Raw genomic sequence first — 15,964 nt, 5'->3', positions numbered from 1 at the left:
TAGGTAAAATCAACCTTCTCAAGCCTCAAAACTTTTTCCAACAGAAAACAATCCAATCATATCAACATGCTGACCTTTTAAAACAAAAAAATTTAACAATAACTAGCAAACCTTGCAAACTTAAGAATCTCACAACTCCGTTTTTGGAATACTCTACTCCGAATTCAATTCACACATTCTAATATCATAAGGACTTTTTCAGTTATACTGGGATCAAGATTTAGAAACATTCAATGATACACACACTCACGACTGGTATAACTCAACGAAAAATAGTGTGTGCGTGTTTTGGACAAGAATCCACATTCATTAACCGTGTCTATCAACAGTCCATCAGCAAAATTCCTACAACCCCTCTCCACTAGTATATTGGGCAACTGTAACTCGGTCAATAGGTCTTATTCGGCTTATAATGTCAGGCTAGGTTGATGGCTCCAAATGAAGGACAAGAATTCAAAGAGGGAGTAAATGATGATCATTCTCTACAGTCTACTCCTTTTGACTCACAAATTCGCACCTCTTCTCATTCATTGATTTCCAAATTTTTCTTTTCTTTCACTTGCCTTCTGCCAACATTCTTTTCTTTCTTTATTTTCCACCACTTTTTTTCTTACTTTTGTACTGAACACAACCAACACACCATTCCAATCTCAATTTTTCATTCGGAGCATAAACAAAAATAAACTACATTCAATTTACTCCCCCACAAGGTAGGAATGAGTGTTTAAGCTATGGGTAGAAGTTATAGGATATTGAACAAAGTCGAATGGGGGTTTAACACACGTTTTCACGCATGCCATTCGTTTTCTATTAAGCTCAAATTAGGCACTAGGGACACATTAAATCAAGGGTGGTTTGAAAGGCACAAACATAATTCAGAAATAATTGCCTATATCACTCCTAAATCACAGTATACCCGTATTGCGCCTCAAGGGATGTTTGAACTTGTTCTAGACAAATTTCAATTCACAGTTAACTTATACAGATCTCAATCAGTGCAGAACAGAGAATCATCAGTAGTAAGCGATGATTACACCAAAACAAGCTTCAGATTATGTACCTCTTGTGCTCATATAAACGTGAAGGCTCAACTGGGCATCTAAGGATAATTCACGAAAAGGTTTAAGCACAAAGATCAAACAAATTGCCTCAATCATATCCAAGTTTGTATGTTTCAACTTCAGATTCAAGTATACCTCACAGAGTGTTTAGAGATCTATTCATCGACTTGGTTGTACTAGTTCAAAACTATTTTTCAGGCATGGATTCAAAACTAAAAAAAATTATTAATTTTTTTTTAAAATTTTTTTTTTTTTTTTATCATTGGCTTTTTGGTTTCATTCACAACACTTGCAACAACAGTACAAACGACTAGAACGAAAAAAAAAGCATGAAAACAGAATGAAAACACAAAAGACACAACCTCCCCAAACTAAAGACGAGCATTGTACCTAATGCTACTTGACACCACCAAATCTAAAAACACAAAAAGAAACATAAAAATAAAAAAACACTAATCACTCCCCTGGTCTGAATCAGAATCCTCCTCATCGAGGTCTTCGGGCAGATCCCGAAGCGGCGGAGCATATTGGAATGGGAAGGGCGGAGGATACGGCGGTGGAACTGGATAAGCTGCAGGGTCCATCCCAGCATTTGCGAGCAGCCCTCGCATCATGGAATTGGTAGATTCGTTGTGGGCTGCATTCACCTCCTGGAATTTATCCATGTGTTGCACCCAGGCAAAAATTTCTCTCAGTGTCTCATTCGTGGTGCGTCAAGCAGGGGGTGGCTTAAGCACATTCCTCGATGATTGACCGGGTCCAGAACGTGCCCGGACATCAGATGTAATCTCCCTGAGTCGGAACGACTTTTTTGCCCTCAAAATAGTGTCATCCACCTCCTGCGTTGGGTGCAACCATTCTTCGTCGTCCCTGGTTGGGACACCAGCTCGCACACAAAGTGCAGAAACAATGGTCGGAAAGAATATCGCAATGTTGGAAGTGCGAATGGACGTGTACAACTCTCGGTTGATAATTCATCCGACATTGAGCGGCCATTTCTTGTGCAGGGCATACAGCAGCACCGCCCTGCTCATCACCACCTCATTGGTGTGGGATACTGGCATTAATCTGTGAGTCAGAAAAGCATACCACAAGGCCGGTTCCAACCGCAAATATTTTTCTTTAAAAGACACAAATTTCACTGAGTCTTTCCAAACGTTTCCATCATAGCACAGAACATTAGTAATTTCATTATAATCCGGGTTAGCCTTAAATGCTTGAAATTGGCTATCATCCACATCCGGAGTTTCCAAAAAATCATTAATAGCGGCAGGAGTGAAAGAAACCATCTTACCCCGCACGAAAACCGTGCTATCTGTACGCTCGACGGCATTGGCATAGAACTCTCGTACCAAGGGGACAATCGCCGCTAGAGGTTGTCGGCAAAATTTGGTCCATCCTCGAGCCACGATGCCAAGGGAGGCGGTGCATTCTTCGGAGATATTGAATCCCCTCTCTGCAATTAGATTCCTATTATATTTGGCCGCCTCATACCTCGCCTTAGCTTCTTCCGAGATGAATTTCCCATCTCTGATGTTGGATGGGGTAGCCCTAGAAGTGGCAATCTTTTGTTTCTTTGGCGCCATGGTGTACGAAACTTGAAGAATCAATTGATGGACCTGTGAATTGGAGAGAACAAAGAGAATTATGGAGTGAGAGAGAGAGAGAGACGGCGAGAGAGATTAGGGTTAGGAAGAGGAATTAGAAAGGGAATTGTAAAAGAATGAAAGGGGGATCGGGTTTTATTCTTTTCTGAGTCTGCGCGATGCGCCCGAGCGGTAGAAAAAAGCCGCTCGGGCGCACCCCCTCTTTTTTTTTAAAACACTGGACAAAAGGGATGCGCCTAGGGCGGTAGAAAACAGCCGCTCAGGCGCACCCCCCTTTTTTACAAAAAACATGAAAACAGAAGGGATGCGCCCGGGCGGCGAAAAACAACCGTCCTAGCGCATCCAAAAAAAAAAATAAATTTTGTTTTTAAAACTAAAACTAAAACGAACAAAAACAAAATTAAATAAAAGAGAAAGTAGAATGTAGTTCTCAATTTAAAGTCGAGAGCTTGACTTTTATTCCTCCCCAAACTAGTCTTGGTCAGTCAATGTGGTGATGACCGGCATGTAATCAATGTCACCCCCCACGTAGTGCTTAAGCCTTTGAGCATTGACCGTAAAAGACTCGTTTCTGGCATCTTTGATCGCAATGGCCCCCGATGGATACACTCTGGTGATTTTATAGGGGCCTGACCACCTAGACTTCAGTTTCCCGGGAAACAGCCTCAACCGGGAGTTGAATAGCAAGACAGCATCTCCTTCCTTAAATTCCCGGTGACGAATGCGCCTGTCATGTATTCTCTTGGTTCTTTCCTTGTACGAAACCGCTATATCATATGCATTGTCGCGGAATTCCTCTAGTTGATTAAGCTCCAACAATCTCTTTTCACCTGCAGCAGCAAATTAAAAGTTTAGGGTCTTAGTAGCCCAATATGCTCTATGTTCTAACTCAACAGGTAAATGCCATGCCTTTCCAAACAACAGTCTATAAGGGGAAGTGCCTATAGGTGTTTTAAATGCGATCCTATAGGCCCATAAGGCATCATCAAGTCGAAGTGCCCAATCTTTCATATTAGTACTCACACTTTTTTTCAAAATCTGTTTGATTTCTCGATTAGACACTTCCACTTGTCCACTGGTCTGGGGGTGATATGGGGTAGAGACTTTATGCTTGACACCATATTTTTTTAAGAGTTTGTCAAAAAGTTTATTGCAAAAGTGGGTGCCACCATCACTAATGATTGCATGGGGTGTACCAAACCGATTAAAAATATTTTTCTTCAAAAATTTTAGTACAACATGTGCATCATTTGTCGCATAAGTTTCAGCCTCTACCCATTTTGAAACATAATCGACTGCGACCAGAATGTATTTTTTTGTCATAGAAATTGGAAATGGTCCCATGAAGTCAATTCCCCATACATCAAATATCTCATACTCAATGATATTATTTAAAGGCATTTCATTTCGGTTTGAGATATTACCTGTCCGTTGACATCTATCACAAGATAATACAAACAAGCGCGCATCCTTAAAGAGATTGGGCCAATAGAACCCACATTCAAGTACCTTTGCTGCAGTTTTGACTGGCCCAGCATGGCCACCTACCTCACGATCATGACAATGACTGAGGATGCTTTGCATTTCTCCTTCCGCCACACATCTCCGGATTATTGAGTCAACACCTTTCTTATCCCTGATCTCTAAATCAAATTCTTGCAAAAGTAAGATCCACCTAATCAGTCTAGGTTTCGCATCTTTCTTTGCCAACAAGTGCTTAATAGAAGAGTGATCTGTGTATACTGTGATTTTTGAGAGTACAAGGTATGAATGAAATTTATCCAGTGCAAATACTACAGCTAACAACTCTTTTTCAGTGGTGGCATAATTTAGTTGAGCTTCATTAAGAGTCTTGCTAGCGTAGTAAATAGTTTTGAATACCTTGTGTGACGTCTCGTATTTTAAAACATTTATTTAAAAGAGTTGCGAAAAAAGAGTGAGGAAATTTTTCAAAACTTTTTAAACTATGATGGGAGTGCATCGCTCTAGTAAATCAACAAATTCATTATATGAAACACGGATGCAATCCTACACTTAAGTCCATCTAAATTACGGCACGTAAAAACCTGCTACTAACATTTTAAGAGGATAGGGGAAAGTGAGTTTAATTAATGAACTATGTATATAAAATACATTTGAAAGACGAAACATTTGAGATCCTCAAAACTCATCTTTAGAAGACTGACAATGAAAATAATTAAACCATTACTTTTGAACATCGTAAATAAAATATTGTAACAACATAACATAAATAAACATAGGTAAATATTTTCTTTTTAAATACATCAGAGCTTCTGAACTGTCGTGTCATGCAATGACTTCGCCTCTTGGACTCTTCAGTCATGCTACCAGAGCTTTTTAAATCAAAACTGCTAAACCATCTGCACCATTCAAGTATAGTGAGTCTAAAGGACTCAGCAAGATTAAAATATTCATATCAATATCATTATTGTTTCAAAATACTTTAAAATTAAAATAACTTGAACATACATAACATGATACCTTGAACTTGAGGAACTTTAACGTAAACATCATGGAACTTTAAACTTAAAATCTTGAACATGAACTTCAAAACTCTTAAAAATTGCAAGAAACTTAAACTTGAACATCAACTTACTTAACTTTAAATCTTGAAAGTATACCTCATGCATATTCTCAAAACTTTACCATTTCATTCTTAAATAAACGTTTACACATAACATCTAATGTAAATCATGTAATTTGAGCATACAATTATTCATGAACATAAACCATGAACATAACATAAAAACTTATCATTTTGGGGTGATGAATTATGTGAAATTGTGGCAACCATCATAATGGGCACATTCGTAGCTTTAAAACTTGCTTGCCTTAACCGAATATTGAGTTGATCCGAATTCTTGGTAATGATCTAACCACAAGATGAACGAGATACGAAGCTTTGAATTTCTAAATCTCGTAGAACCGCAGGGGAAGAAACAAAGGAGAAAGGAGAAGAATTATGAAGGAAAGAAAGAAACGTGAAGAATGATGGGAGGGGAAAGAACCAAGGGGAAAAGGGGTATTAAGGATAGGGTAGGGAGTAGATAAGTGGGGTGAAGAGGAATTAATAGCATGTGGGTGTTGTCTACATAAAACGTAGTCAGTCCAACATACCTTAAACTAGACTAGTGAGATTTTCTCCTCTCGATGATTAAAATAAAAATCATAGTAATATTATACTCAAAGCGCTCGTAGAATTATTTTCTAACACTTCGTGAGTAGGTTAGCTTCGTCCCGTGAGTCCAAAATCAAACTCGACCTGAAACCATCAACTCAATCGAAATCGTTAAAATAATATAGACACAATTCATGAAATCATATGCATAATAATCATTTAAAACAATTAAGAATATAAAATCATTTAATCAATATTACTCTTTTAAATCATAAATAATAAAATGAAATAACTTAAAAATCATTTAACACAACACATGAAATCATTTAATTAAGAATAAGTATTAAATCTTGATTAAATAAAATAAAATAAAATAACTTAAAAATCATTTAAAATTCTTTTAATAAATCATGAATAGATTTATGGATTTTTCGGGTATTACACCTTGTCTATTCGTTGGCCAAGCACTGCGCCAATAGCAGAGTCACTTGCATCGCACATGACTTCAAATGGAAGATCCCAGTTCGGTGATGTAAGTATTGGTGCAGTCACCAGTCTTTCTCTCAATACTTCAAAGGCCTGCAAACAATTTGAATCAAAGTCAAAAGGGGAATCTTTCATTAGCAAAGAAGAAAGAGGTTTGGAAATTTTTGAAAAATCCTTAATAAACCGCCGATAGAAGTCGGCATGGCCCAGGAAACTTCTGACTCCCTTGACTGTCGTAGGTGGAGGCAAATTTTGAATAACGTGCACCTTGGCTTTGTCCACCTCAATCCCCTGCTCAGAAATTCGGTGACCCAATACTATACCTTCTGTCACCATGAAATGGCACTTCTCCCAGTTCAGTACCAAATTTGTCTCATCGCATCTCATTAAAACGGAATTCAAGTTATGCAGACATGCATCAAAATATTTACCAAAAATAGAGAAATCATCCATGAAAATTTCTAAAAAAATTTCGACCATATCATAAAAAATGGCAGTCATGCACCTCTGAAAAGTAGCAGGAGCGTTACATAACCCGAAAGGCATACGTCTATAGGCAAACGTACCATATGGGCAAGTGAAAGTCGTTTTATCCTGGTCTTCAGGTGCAATCGCTATTTGATTGTATCCTGAATACCCATCTAAAAAACAGTAAACCTCATACCCAGCCAGTCTCTCTAGCATTTGATCAATGAAGGGGAGGGAAAAATGATCCTTACGGGTTGCGTCATTTAGTTTTCTATAGTCTATGCACACACGCCAACCTGTAACTGTCCTAGTGGGTATCAGTTCATTTTTCTCATTCTGTATGACAGCAATTCCCCCCTTCTTTGGTACACACTGCACCGGACTCACCCATGGACTATCAGATATAGGATAAATGATACCTGCATCCAGAAGTTTGATTGTTTCAGCTTTTACAACTTCCTGCATTTTTGGATTCAATCTCCTTTGTGGTTGGACCAATGGGTTGATGTTCTCTTCCATTAAAATCTTGTGCATGCATAAGGATGGATTGATTCCTTTGATATCCGCCACTTTCCAGGCAAACACACTCTTGTGTTTCTTGAGCACCTCCATTAGTCTGTCTCCATCTCACCTGTCAAAAAGGAAGATATTATAACAGGTAACTTATCATTCTCACCTAAAAACATGTATTTGAGATGGACAGGTAATAGTTTCAATTCCACAGTAGGTGGTTCCTCAAGGCTTGGTTTCTGGAGGACTAAATCCTTCCGGTCACCAAGGTCTTCAAGTTTAAGCTTTCCACCTCTTCTCCATGACTGGTTGTCATTCGAATATGCGGTCATCTCTTCAATTCCATCACTGAGAATGTCCACTTGCTCAAAGATAAGTGCAGCTTCTAATGGTTCCTGAAAAGTATCCTGCACATAATCAAATAACAGTGAGTCCACTACATCCAGTTGAAAACATTCTTCATTATTCTGAAAAAATTTTAAAGCATTAAAAACGTCAAACGAAATTTTCTCTTCTCCCACTCTTAACAGCAACTCCCCCTTCTGGACATCTATTAATGCCTTTCCTGTCACCAGGAAGGGTCTACCCAATATGAGTGGCATGTCCAAATCCTCTTCCATATCTAACACCACGAAGTCCACGGGGAAGATGAATTTGTCCACTTTAACAAGCACGTCCTCGATTATCCCCCGTGGATATTTGATGGACCTGTCTGCCAGTTGTAACGACATTCTGGTGGACTTTGGTTCTCCCAAGCTCAATTTCCTGAACACAAAGTAAGGCATTAGATTTATACTAGCACCCAAATCACATAAAGCTTTATGAAATTGAATATCATTAATCACACAAGGGATAGAGAAACTCCCTAGATCTTTTTGCTTTAATGGGATTTTATTTTGCACCAGTGCTGAGCAATTCTCAGTCAGACTAATCATTGCATGCTCCTCCAGTTTCCTCTTGTTGGAGAGGATCTCTTTCAAGAACTTTTCATAACTTGGCATTTGCATCAGTGCATCGACAAAGGGAATATTAATATTCAATTTCTTGAATACTTCTAGGAATTTTCCAAACTGAGAATCTAGTTTTGCCTTCTTCAGGGCTGCAGAAAAAGGTGGTGGCACAACAAATTTTGCTTGTGAAGTAGGTGAAAGTGTAGGGATAGATGACTTACCTGCAATTCTTGTTGATGTAGCCAATTCTGGCTCTTTCTCGACCTGTGGTGCAGGCTCTACTGTCTTCCCACTCCTCAGTTCAATTTCTTTTACCTGCTCCTTCGGATTCTTCTCCGTGTCACTCGGAAAGGTACCCTGATCTCTGCTGGAAATTGTTTTGGCCAATTGCCCTATCTGATTCTCCAGATTCTTTATCGAAGCATCTTGATTCTGCATCCGGGTTTCAGTAGATGATATGAATTGCTGTATCATCTGCTCTAAACTCGATTTCCCTTCTTGAGGCTGTCTGCCGTAGTTCTGATTCCCATATGGCTTATTGTTCTGTCCACTCCACGAGAAATTTGGATGTTGTCTCCACCCTGGATTATAGGAGTTCGAGAATGGGTCATTCCTTGGGCGATTTTGATTCCCCATGTGACTTGCCATAACTACCTCTGGTTGAGAAAATGTTTGACAGTCTTTCGTGAAATGTTCTGCACCACATTTTTCACACCATACTTCTTGAACTCGCATCACAGAGTTTCCTATACTCAGTTCCTCAATTCTCTTGTTCATGACTTCAAGTTGAGCGGCCACTGATGTGAATGCATCAACCTGATGAATCCCATTAGATTTCCGTGCTGCACTCCTTTTAGATAAAGGGTGATAGCTACTAGATGCCCTTTCCTCAATTAATTCATAACCATCCTCTGACGATTTTCGCAGTAAATTTCCACCTGCAGCTGCATCTAACATGGTACGATTAGAGTGAGAAAGACCATAATAAAAAGTGTGTACCACAAGACCGTCTAGTAATTGGTGGTGTGGACATCTCCTTAGTAGATCTTTGTAGCGCTCCCATGCTTCATAAAATGTTTCCTGTTCTCCTTGGGAAAAGGTTGTGATGTCAGTTCTTAGTTTCATTGACTTAGATGGTGGAAAGTATTTGGTAAGGAAAGATTTCGCCAGATCATCCCAAGTCATGATGGAACCTGCAGGTAAATTTGTCAGCCATGCTTTCGCCTTATCTCGTAGTGAAAAAGGGAATAAACGCAAACGAATAGCGTCATCAGAAACTCCCTGTATCTTGAATGTATCACAAATTTCCAGAAAATTTGTGAGGTGCACATAGGGTTCATCAATGACAGTCCCGCCAAATTGAAGTGTGTTCTGAATCATTTGAAGAATAGCAGGTTTTATCTCAAAGTAATTTGCCGCTACAGTTGGCCTGATGATGCTTGGTCTAGAACTTTCGATGTTTGGTAAGGCGAGATCCATCATGGATCTGTAAACTAGTTGTTCTTGTTCTTGTTCTTCTTCCATTTCTTCTTGTTGTTGCCTTCTTCTTCTTTTGTGAAAAGTTCTCTTGATTTCTGGATCAAAAGGCACTAGTTCTTCAGATGAGTGTCGCATCCACTGCAAGAGAATCCTGCAGTTCACAGATGGAAAAGAGTTATTAAAATTGTAATAGAGAAAAACCAAATAAAACAAATTAAAATCTCAATAGTCCCCGGCAATGGCGCCAAAAACTTGATCGACGGAATACTAACACATAAATTTGCTCTAAAAATCTCTCAATTCCAGTCGAAATAATCGCAAGTGCACAATTCAAGTTATAATAATATGTACTGAGTATGAGTATCGTCCTCAAGGACCAAATAATAATAATTTGTTTCTTTGATTTTTAACTACACAAAGTATCGAAAATTTGATTTTGGATTCTATCTAACATTTAACACTAAGAACTCAATGTAAATAATTCTAAATTTCACAACCACGAAACCAATTTGCACCACTAAAAGAAATAACAATTTGAAAATATTTTGTTGGAATTTCGGTTCACCTTCCCCCTAATTGAACTGGACGATTGGAACTTAATTAATGCGCATAAGTTTGACAGAAATCCCTGTAACATTGACACTCTCTCTCGAGGTTATGCCAAACTAATCAAATCAGTGAAACAATTAAATCTCTCTAATTATTTATCACGACAGATTGCTTTGCGTTCTATGAATTCTACAGCTTTCAACCTGGTGGTCTATGGCTATCAACATGTACTAAATATCATATCTCTATGCATATTTTAAGTCCATGGATTCTATCATTCGTCCTAATTATGAACCTATCTCTCGACAGCAATTCACAATTTACGAATCTATGTTAAGGGTAGCTAATCATCAACATAGAGAAAAACACATGATAAAATCAATTATAAACATAAATCAAATCTCAATACGTCTGGTGATTCAATCACACTACAGTGTTTCGGGGTTCGGATCCCCTTGATTCCAACAAAATATAAGTTTAGCTAATGAACGTCATTACAAAATTCAATCTAAAAACAATGCTTAACATAAAAATTCAGAAAATATGAAGAGAAAAACTCCCAACGGAGATGAGAAATCTTCAATATTCAGAGCCGCCTCCTCCTGTGTCTGTGCGTGTGTCCAATCCTCAAAACTGTTTAATAACATCCTATTTATATGGCCCAAGAGTCCTCGTCAAACCAATTACCCGAAATAAAATATTTCCCAAAATTACGTGCAGGCGCCCGAGCGGTAGAAAAGAGCCGCCCGGGCGCCTGAGCTCTGCCTCTAGGGTTTTTCTTCAAACGGGAGTGCGCGCGGGCGATAGAAAAGTGTCGCCCGAGCGCCTGAGCTCTGCCTCGAGGGTTTTTCTTCAAACGGGAGTGCGCGCGGGCGGTAGAAAAGTGTCGCCCGAGCGCCTTGTCTTTTTCCAGAAATATAAAGTCCTTCTCTTGCTTTCCTCAAGATCGCATGCGTGCAACGCCTTCTCACTATAAATCAGCATTTCCTAGTGATTTTCTGTAGTACAAATAAATAAACCAGAGGAGTGACTACAAACACAATAAAACAACAAAACAGAACAAGAATGGTAAGGAACAGACACAACGTAACCGAAATGAATGCAAAACAAACACAAAACATGCAAAATAACGCACAAAAATGACTCCTATCAAGTATGCATGTATTATGTGCTTGCATGATTTTATGTGCATATTTTATGTCATAATTGTATGCTTCATGCATATTACACTTCGAGCTATATCCTTGGGATATTATAGGGTGTTACCCTATTCTGTTAGTGGATGGACTACCATCAATTTGGGTCCGGAGTATCCATTAGTATTTGTATGGGAATCACCTCCTGAAGCGACGGCACAATGTGCTACATACCAGGGTCCGATCTGTCTTTGTTATCTGATCCTTGGCCTCTAGTTCAATAGGCGGTACACCTGCATTCATGAATCTACATAATACAGTATGCTCATACTCTCTTGCTTAGAGTTTTATGCTCATGTCTTGTACTTTGTGTATCTGGACACTCTATTCCATGGGGCAGGTTTGCGATTGGATGAGGCGGGTGGATCCAGGAGGGACTAGGCAGTGGATGACCAGCTTGGATTTTTCCTTGATCCTTATTTTTTGATGTATTTGGGATAATACATTATTCGATTTGGTTGTATAATTATTGTGTATTTACAGTGTAGTAACCCGCATTTCTAATTAGTGGTTAATGAGTAATTAATCATGTGATCATGCCTAGATTAAGTAAAACATGATTAAGTAAGTTCCTGTTGGGATAACGGACTTCAGAAATGGATTCAGAGCACTCGAATTAGTTGAATTGGTTCAGCAGGATCGGATGGTCCGAAGAGGAGTTCGGACGATCCGAAGTGGATCGGAAGCTCCGTGCCAGGATCGGAGGCTCCGATCGAGATCGGACGCTCCATTGGCAAGATCGGAAGCTCCGATCTGGAACAAGGCACACATCATCACTTACGTCAGCAAGGTGACATCATGGCTGACGTAATATTGAGCGATCGGACGCTCCGAAGGTGCGATCGGAGGTCCCGATCGAGTTCGGACGGTCCGAACCGGGTTCGGAGGCTCCGAACGTTGCCTATAAATAGAGGGTCCGAGAATTCATTTTCTCACACCAATTTCCTCTCTTCTCTCTCGATTCCTAAGCCTTATAAATCAGATCTAGGGAGATCTAGGCGTCCTACGGCGAATCCGGAAATGGCTTAATGATCTAGACGTCGTCGCGGAGCTACGGCCTAGTTTTGAGGCTATCGTCAGCAAAGGGCTAACGACGGACGCAGGTATAGATTCGGCATCCTAAAAATATTTAGGAGTATGCAATAGGTTAATTAAGGCTTTTAGAGCTTAATTGTTGATGCATGGATATTTGCATTGTAGTAGCTAGTAGACTGGACTAGTAGGCTTGGAGTCTAGACCAGCAGTGTTAGAGGTACGTAAGTACTGACCGAGATTGCCGGCATGATATATTTGCTTATATGTTGCATGAGTATGTGCTATATGTTTTATCATGTTTTAGCATGTTTTACCATCTTAGCACATACATGATTTTACGTGTGACTGCATCCGGAGAGATGTGAGTCATTGACAGTCTCCATATGGAACGATGATCTCATTTTGGACTCGAGTCAGGTATGACAGTTTCCATATGGGACTTGTATCCTGTTTTGGATTCGGGTCAGGATGGGGTTGGCTCAGCCCTGATATGGAGTATACGAGTACCCCGTGGAGTAGCTCTCTAGCCGGTGCTGTATATTCTCGACGCCATGAGCAAGTGTTTTCACTTGAGTTTTAAATCATTTGTGTGCGCATATTTGTATTTATATCATTGCTTCGTATTGAGCGTTCTAGCTCACGCCCCTGTGTTTGGGTATTATGTACCTTGTGGCGGGGCAGGTTTGAGGCTGGACGGTCCAGGCGGCTCTCAGCAGGATTGAGCTTGGGGAGGGCGAGGTTGTAGAGGGTAGGGATTTATTTACCCTGAACCTTCGATTTGGTTGTATAACAGTATTTATACACTTGTGATAGCGTCGGTTGTATTATGCCGATTGGATTTGTTGTATTTTTATTATCCGCACTTTACGCTTTAAGCTTTTATTGCGTGCGCTTTTACTATAACTCTGATTAGGTAGTGGATCCGGGTTGGGTCACTACATTTTTGGTATCAGAGCGATGCATTGCACTGGGAATATCGTAAAGCGGATTAAGTAATTATCTGTTCTTATGTAACAGATGGCAGATTACGACGAGAGTCACGGTAGCATAGATGGCGGTCGTTGGGGCGATCCAGATGATCGTAGACGTCGGGGACAGCCCGAGGAGCGCAGGCGAGTGAGCATGCGTAGATTTAAGGAAGTTAGCCCGAAGCCTTTGATGGGTGGTGAGACAGCTGAAGAGGCGGAGGATTGGATGGAGAGGATGGAGCAGTGCTTCCAGGAGTTCTGTTGCACGGCTGAGGATAGGATGGAGATCCTTGCCTTTATGCTTGAGGGCAGGGCGAGGAAGTGGTGGAGGTCTACTTCCGCACCGTTCATAGCAGCTAGAGGTGCAGCTACTTGGGTTGAGTTCCATGCTGCCTATCAGAGATTTTATTTTCCTCCAGCTCTTCGTCAGGCGAAAGCCAGTGAGTTGTTGAGTTTGCGACAAGGGACGATGACGATCGAGGAGTACCAGCAGAAGTTCTTTGATCTGCTACCCTTTTGTCCTCATATTGCTGATAGTTCTATGGCGAAGTTTGATCATTTCCTTCAGGGGTTGAATCCTGACATTCATCGTATGGTTGTTGTGGGCGGCGATGGGACTTACGAGGATTTGGTGGACCATTGTCGCCAGGCCGAGGAGAGTATTCGGAGGAACAGGGGACTTTACTCTTCTTCTTCCAGGCCAGCGAGCTCTAGTCCTTTGGGTCCGAGAGGACAGTCCTTCAAGAAGCCAGGAGGTACTTCTTCTTCTTCCTTCAGATCAGGTGGAGTGCATCGTTTTGGACAGAGACCGAACCGGTGTACTCAGTGCCGACGCAGACAACCGCCAGGGCAGTGTGGTCGATCGACCACTGCATGTTTTCAGTGTGGCCAGGAGGGTCACATGAAGAGAGATTGTCCTATGCTGATTGGGGCAGCGAGTGGTTCCGGAGGTTCTCAGGCATCTGTTCAGCCACCTCAGTACCAGCAGCCACATTTCCAGCAGCAGTATTCGCAGCAGCGCCAGCATCCGCAGCAGTCTCAGAGACAGCCTACTCAGACTCCTTCTCGGGGTCATTCTTCGTTGAGGCCACGTACCCAAGGTCAGGTCTTTGCACTTAACCTGGAGCAGGCAGAGGCTGACAGTGACCGGATGATTGCAGGTATCTGTAGTTTATGTGGTTTTCCTGCATGTGTTTTAATTGATACCGGTGCATCGCATTTTTTTGTCTCAGCACGTTTTGCTAAGAAGTATAGATTGCCATTTATTCCTTTAGACGTGTTGCTAGTGGTTTCTACTCCTATGGGGAGCGAGGTTTTAGCCAAGAGTCTAGTTGTGGGTTGTGTTTTGGATTTCGAGGGACATCAGCTTAGTGCTAACCTGATGATTCTAGCAATGGAGGATTTCGATTGCATCATTGGGATAGATCTATTGACTACCTACCGAGCGATAGTGGATTGCTATCAGAGGTTTGTTCAGTTTCGTCTAGAGGATGACGAGTCTTGGTATTTCTATGGTGAGGGAGCGCGACCTCCGATGCCAGTGGTTTCAGCTCTGAAGGCCTGGCGTGCTTTAGAGTCTGGCGGGGAAGGCTACCTTATCTATGCCATTGACGCATCCTTAGGAGAGTCAGATATCCAAGAGATACCAGTGGTTCGTGACTTTCTAGATGTGTTTCCGGAGGAGATTCCAGGCTTGCCACCAGTGAGGGAAATTAAGTTTGAAATTGAGTTAGCGCCAGGGACTACACCGATTTCCAGAACTCCTTACCGATTGGCACCGTCAGAAATGAAAGAGCTGCATAAGCAATTGCAAGATCTTCTTGATAAGGGTTATATTAGACCTAGTGTTTCTCCATGGGGAGCCCCAATACTGTTTGTCAAGAAGAAGGATGGTTCAATGCGGTTGTGTATCGATTACCGCCAATTGAATCAAGCGACAGTGAAGAATAAGTATTCTCTTCCGTAGATAGATGATCTCTTTGATCAGTTGCAGGGTACTTCTGTCTATTCGAAGATTGATCTTCGGTCTGGGTATCATCAGTTGCGAGTTCGACAGGAGGATGTTCCTAAGACAGCATTTCGTACGCGGTATGGACACTATGAGTTTCTAGTGATGTCGTTTGGTTTGACGAATGCTCCAGCTATTTTTATGGATCTGATGAACAGAGTTTTCCACAAATTTCTGGATAAGTTCATGGTGGTGTTCATCGATGACATTTTGGTGTATTCTCACAGCATGGATGAGCATGTCTATCATCTCTACACTGTACTGCAGGTCTTGAGGGAGAGACAGTTGTATGCGAAGCTGAGTAAGTGTGACTTCTGGATTGACCGAGTGGTGTTCCTTGGTCATGTCATTTCTCAGGATGGCGTATCCGTTGATCCTAGCAAGACAGAGGCTATTTTGAATTGGTCACGTCCGACTACAGCTTCTGAGATTCGTAGTTTCCTTGGTTTAGCAGGATACTATCGTCGTTTTGTGGAAAATTTTTCTCAGATAGCTAAGCCTTTGACTC

The 15,964-nt window shown here is 40.9% G+C and overlaps 1 protein-coding gene and 1 non-coding gene across 2 annotated transcripts; one reads left to right on the top strand and one right to left on the bottom strand.

Moving 5' to 3' along the window:
* Window positions 1-7,372: 7,372 nt before the first annotated feature.
* Window positions 7,373-9,745, bottom strand: LOC140889296 (uncharacterized). Its single transcript, XM_073297014.1, has one exon. The coding sequence runs from the start codon at window positions 9,743-9,745 to the stop codon at window positions 7,373-7,375; it is 2,373 nt and encodes a 790-aa protein (XP_073153115.1).
* On the top strand, window positions 9,237-9,343 carry LOC140893991 (small nucleolar RNA R71). The gene has a single exon (XR_012153548.1). It is a non-coding gene; the product is annotated as a small nucleolar RNA R71 (small nucleolar RNA).
* Window positions 9,746-15,964: the final 6,219 nt, after the last annotated feature.

Source organism: Henckelia pumila, chromosome 3 (genome assembly GCF_033568475.1).
Source record: "Henckelia pumila isolate YLH828 chromosome 3, ASM3356847v2, whole genome shotgun sequence".
Taxonomy (NCBI): domain Eukaryota; kingdom Viridiplantae; phylum Streptophyta; class Magnoliopsida; order Lamiales; family Gesneriaceae; genus Henckelia; species Henckelia pumila.
The sequence above is the reverse complement of the archived record's forward strand: the minus strand, read 5'-3'. Positions and strand labels throughout refer to the sequence as shown.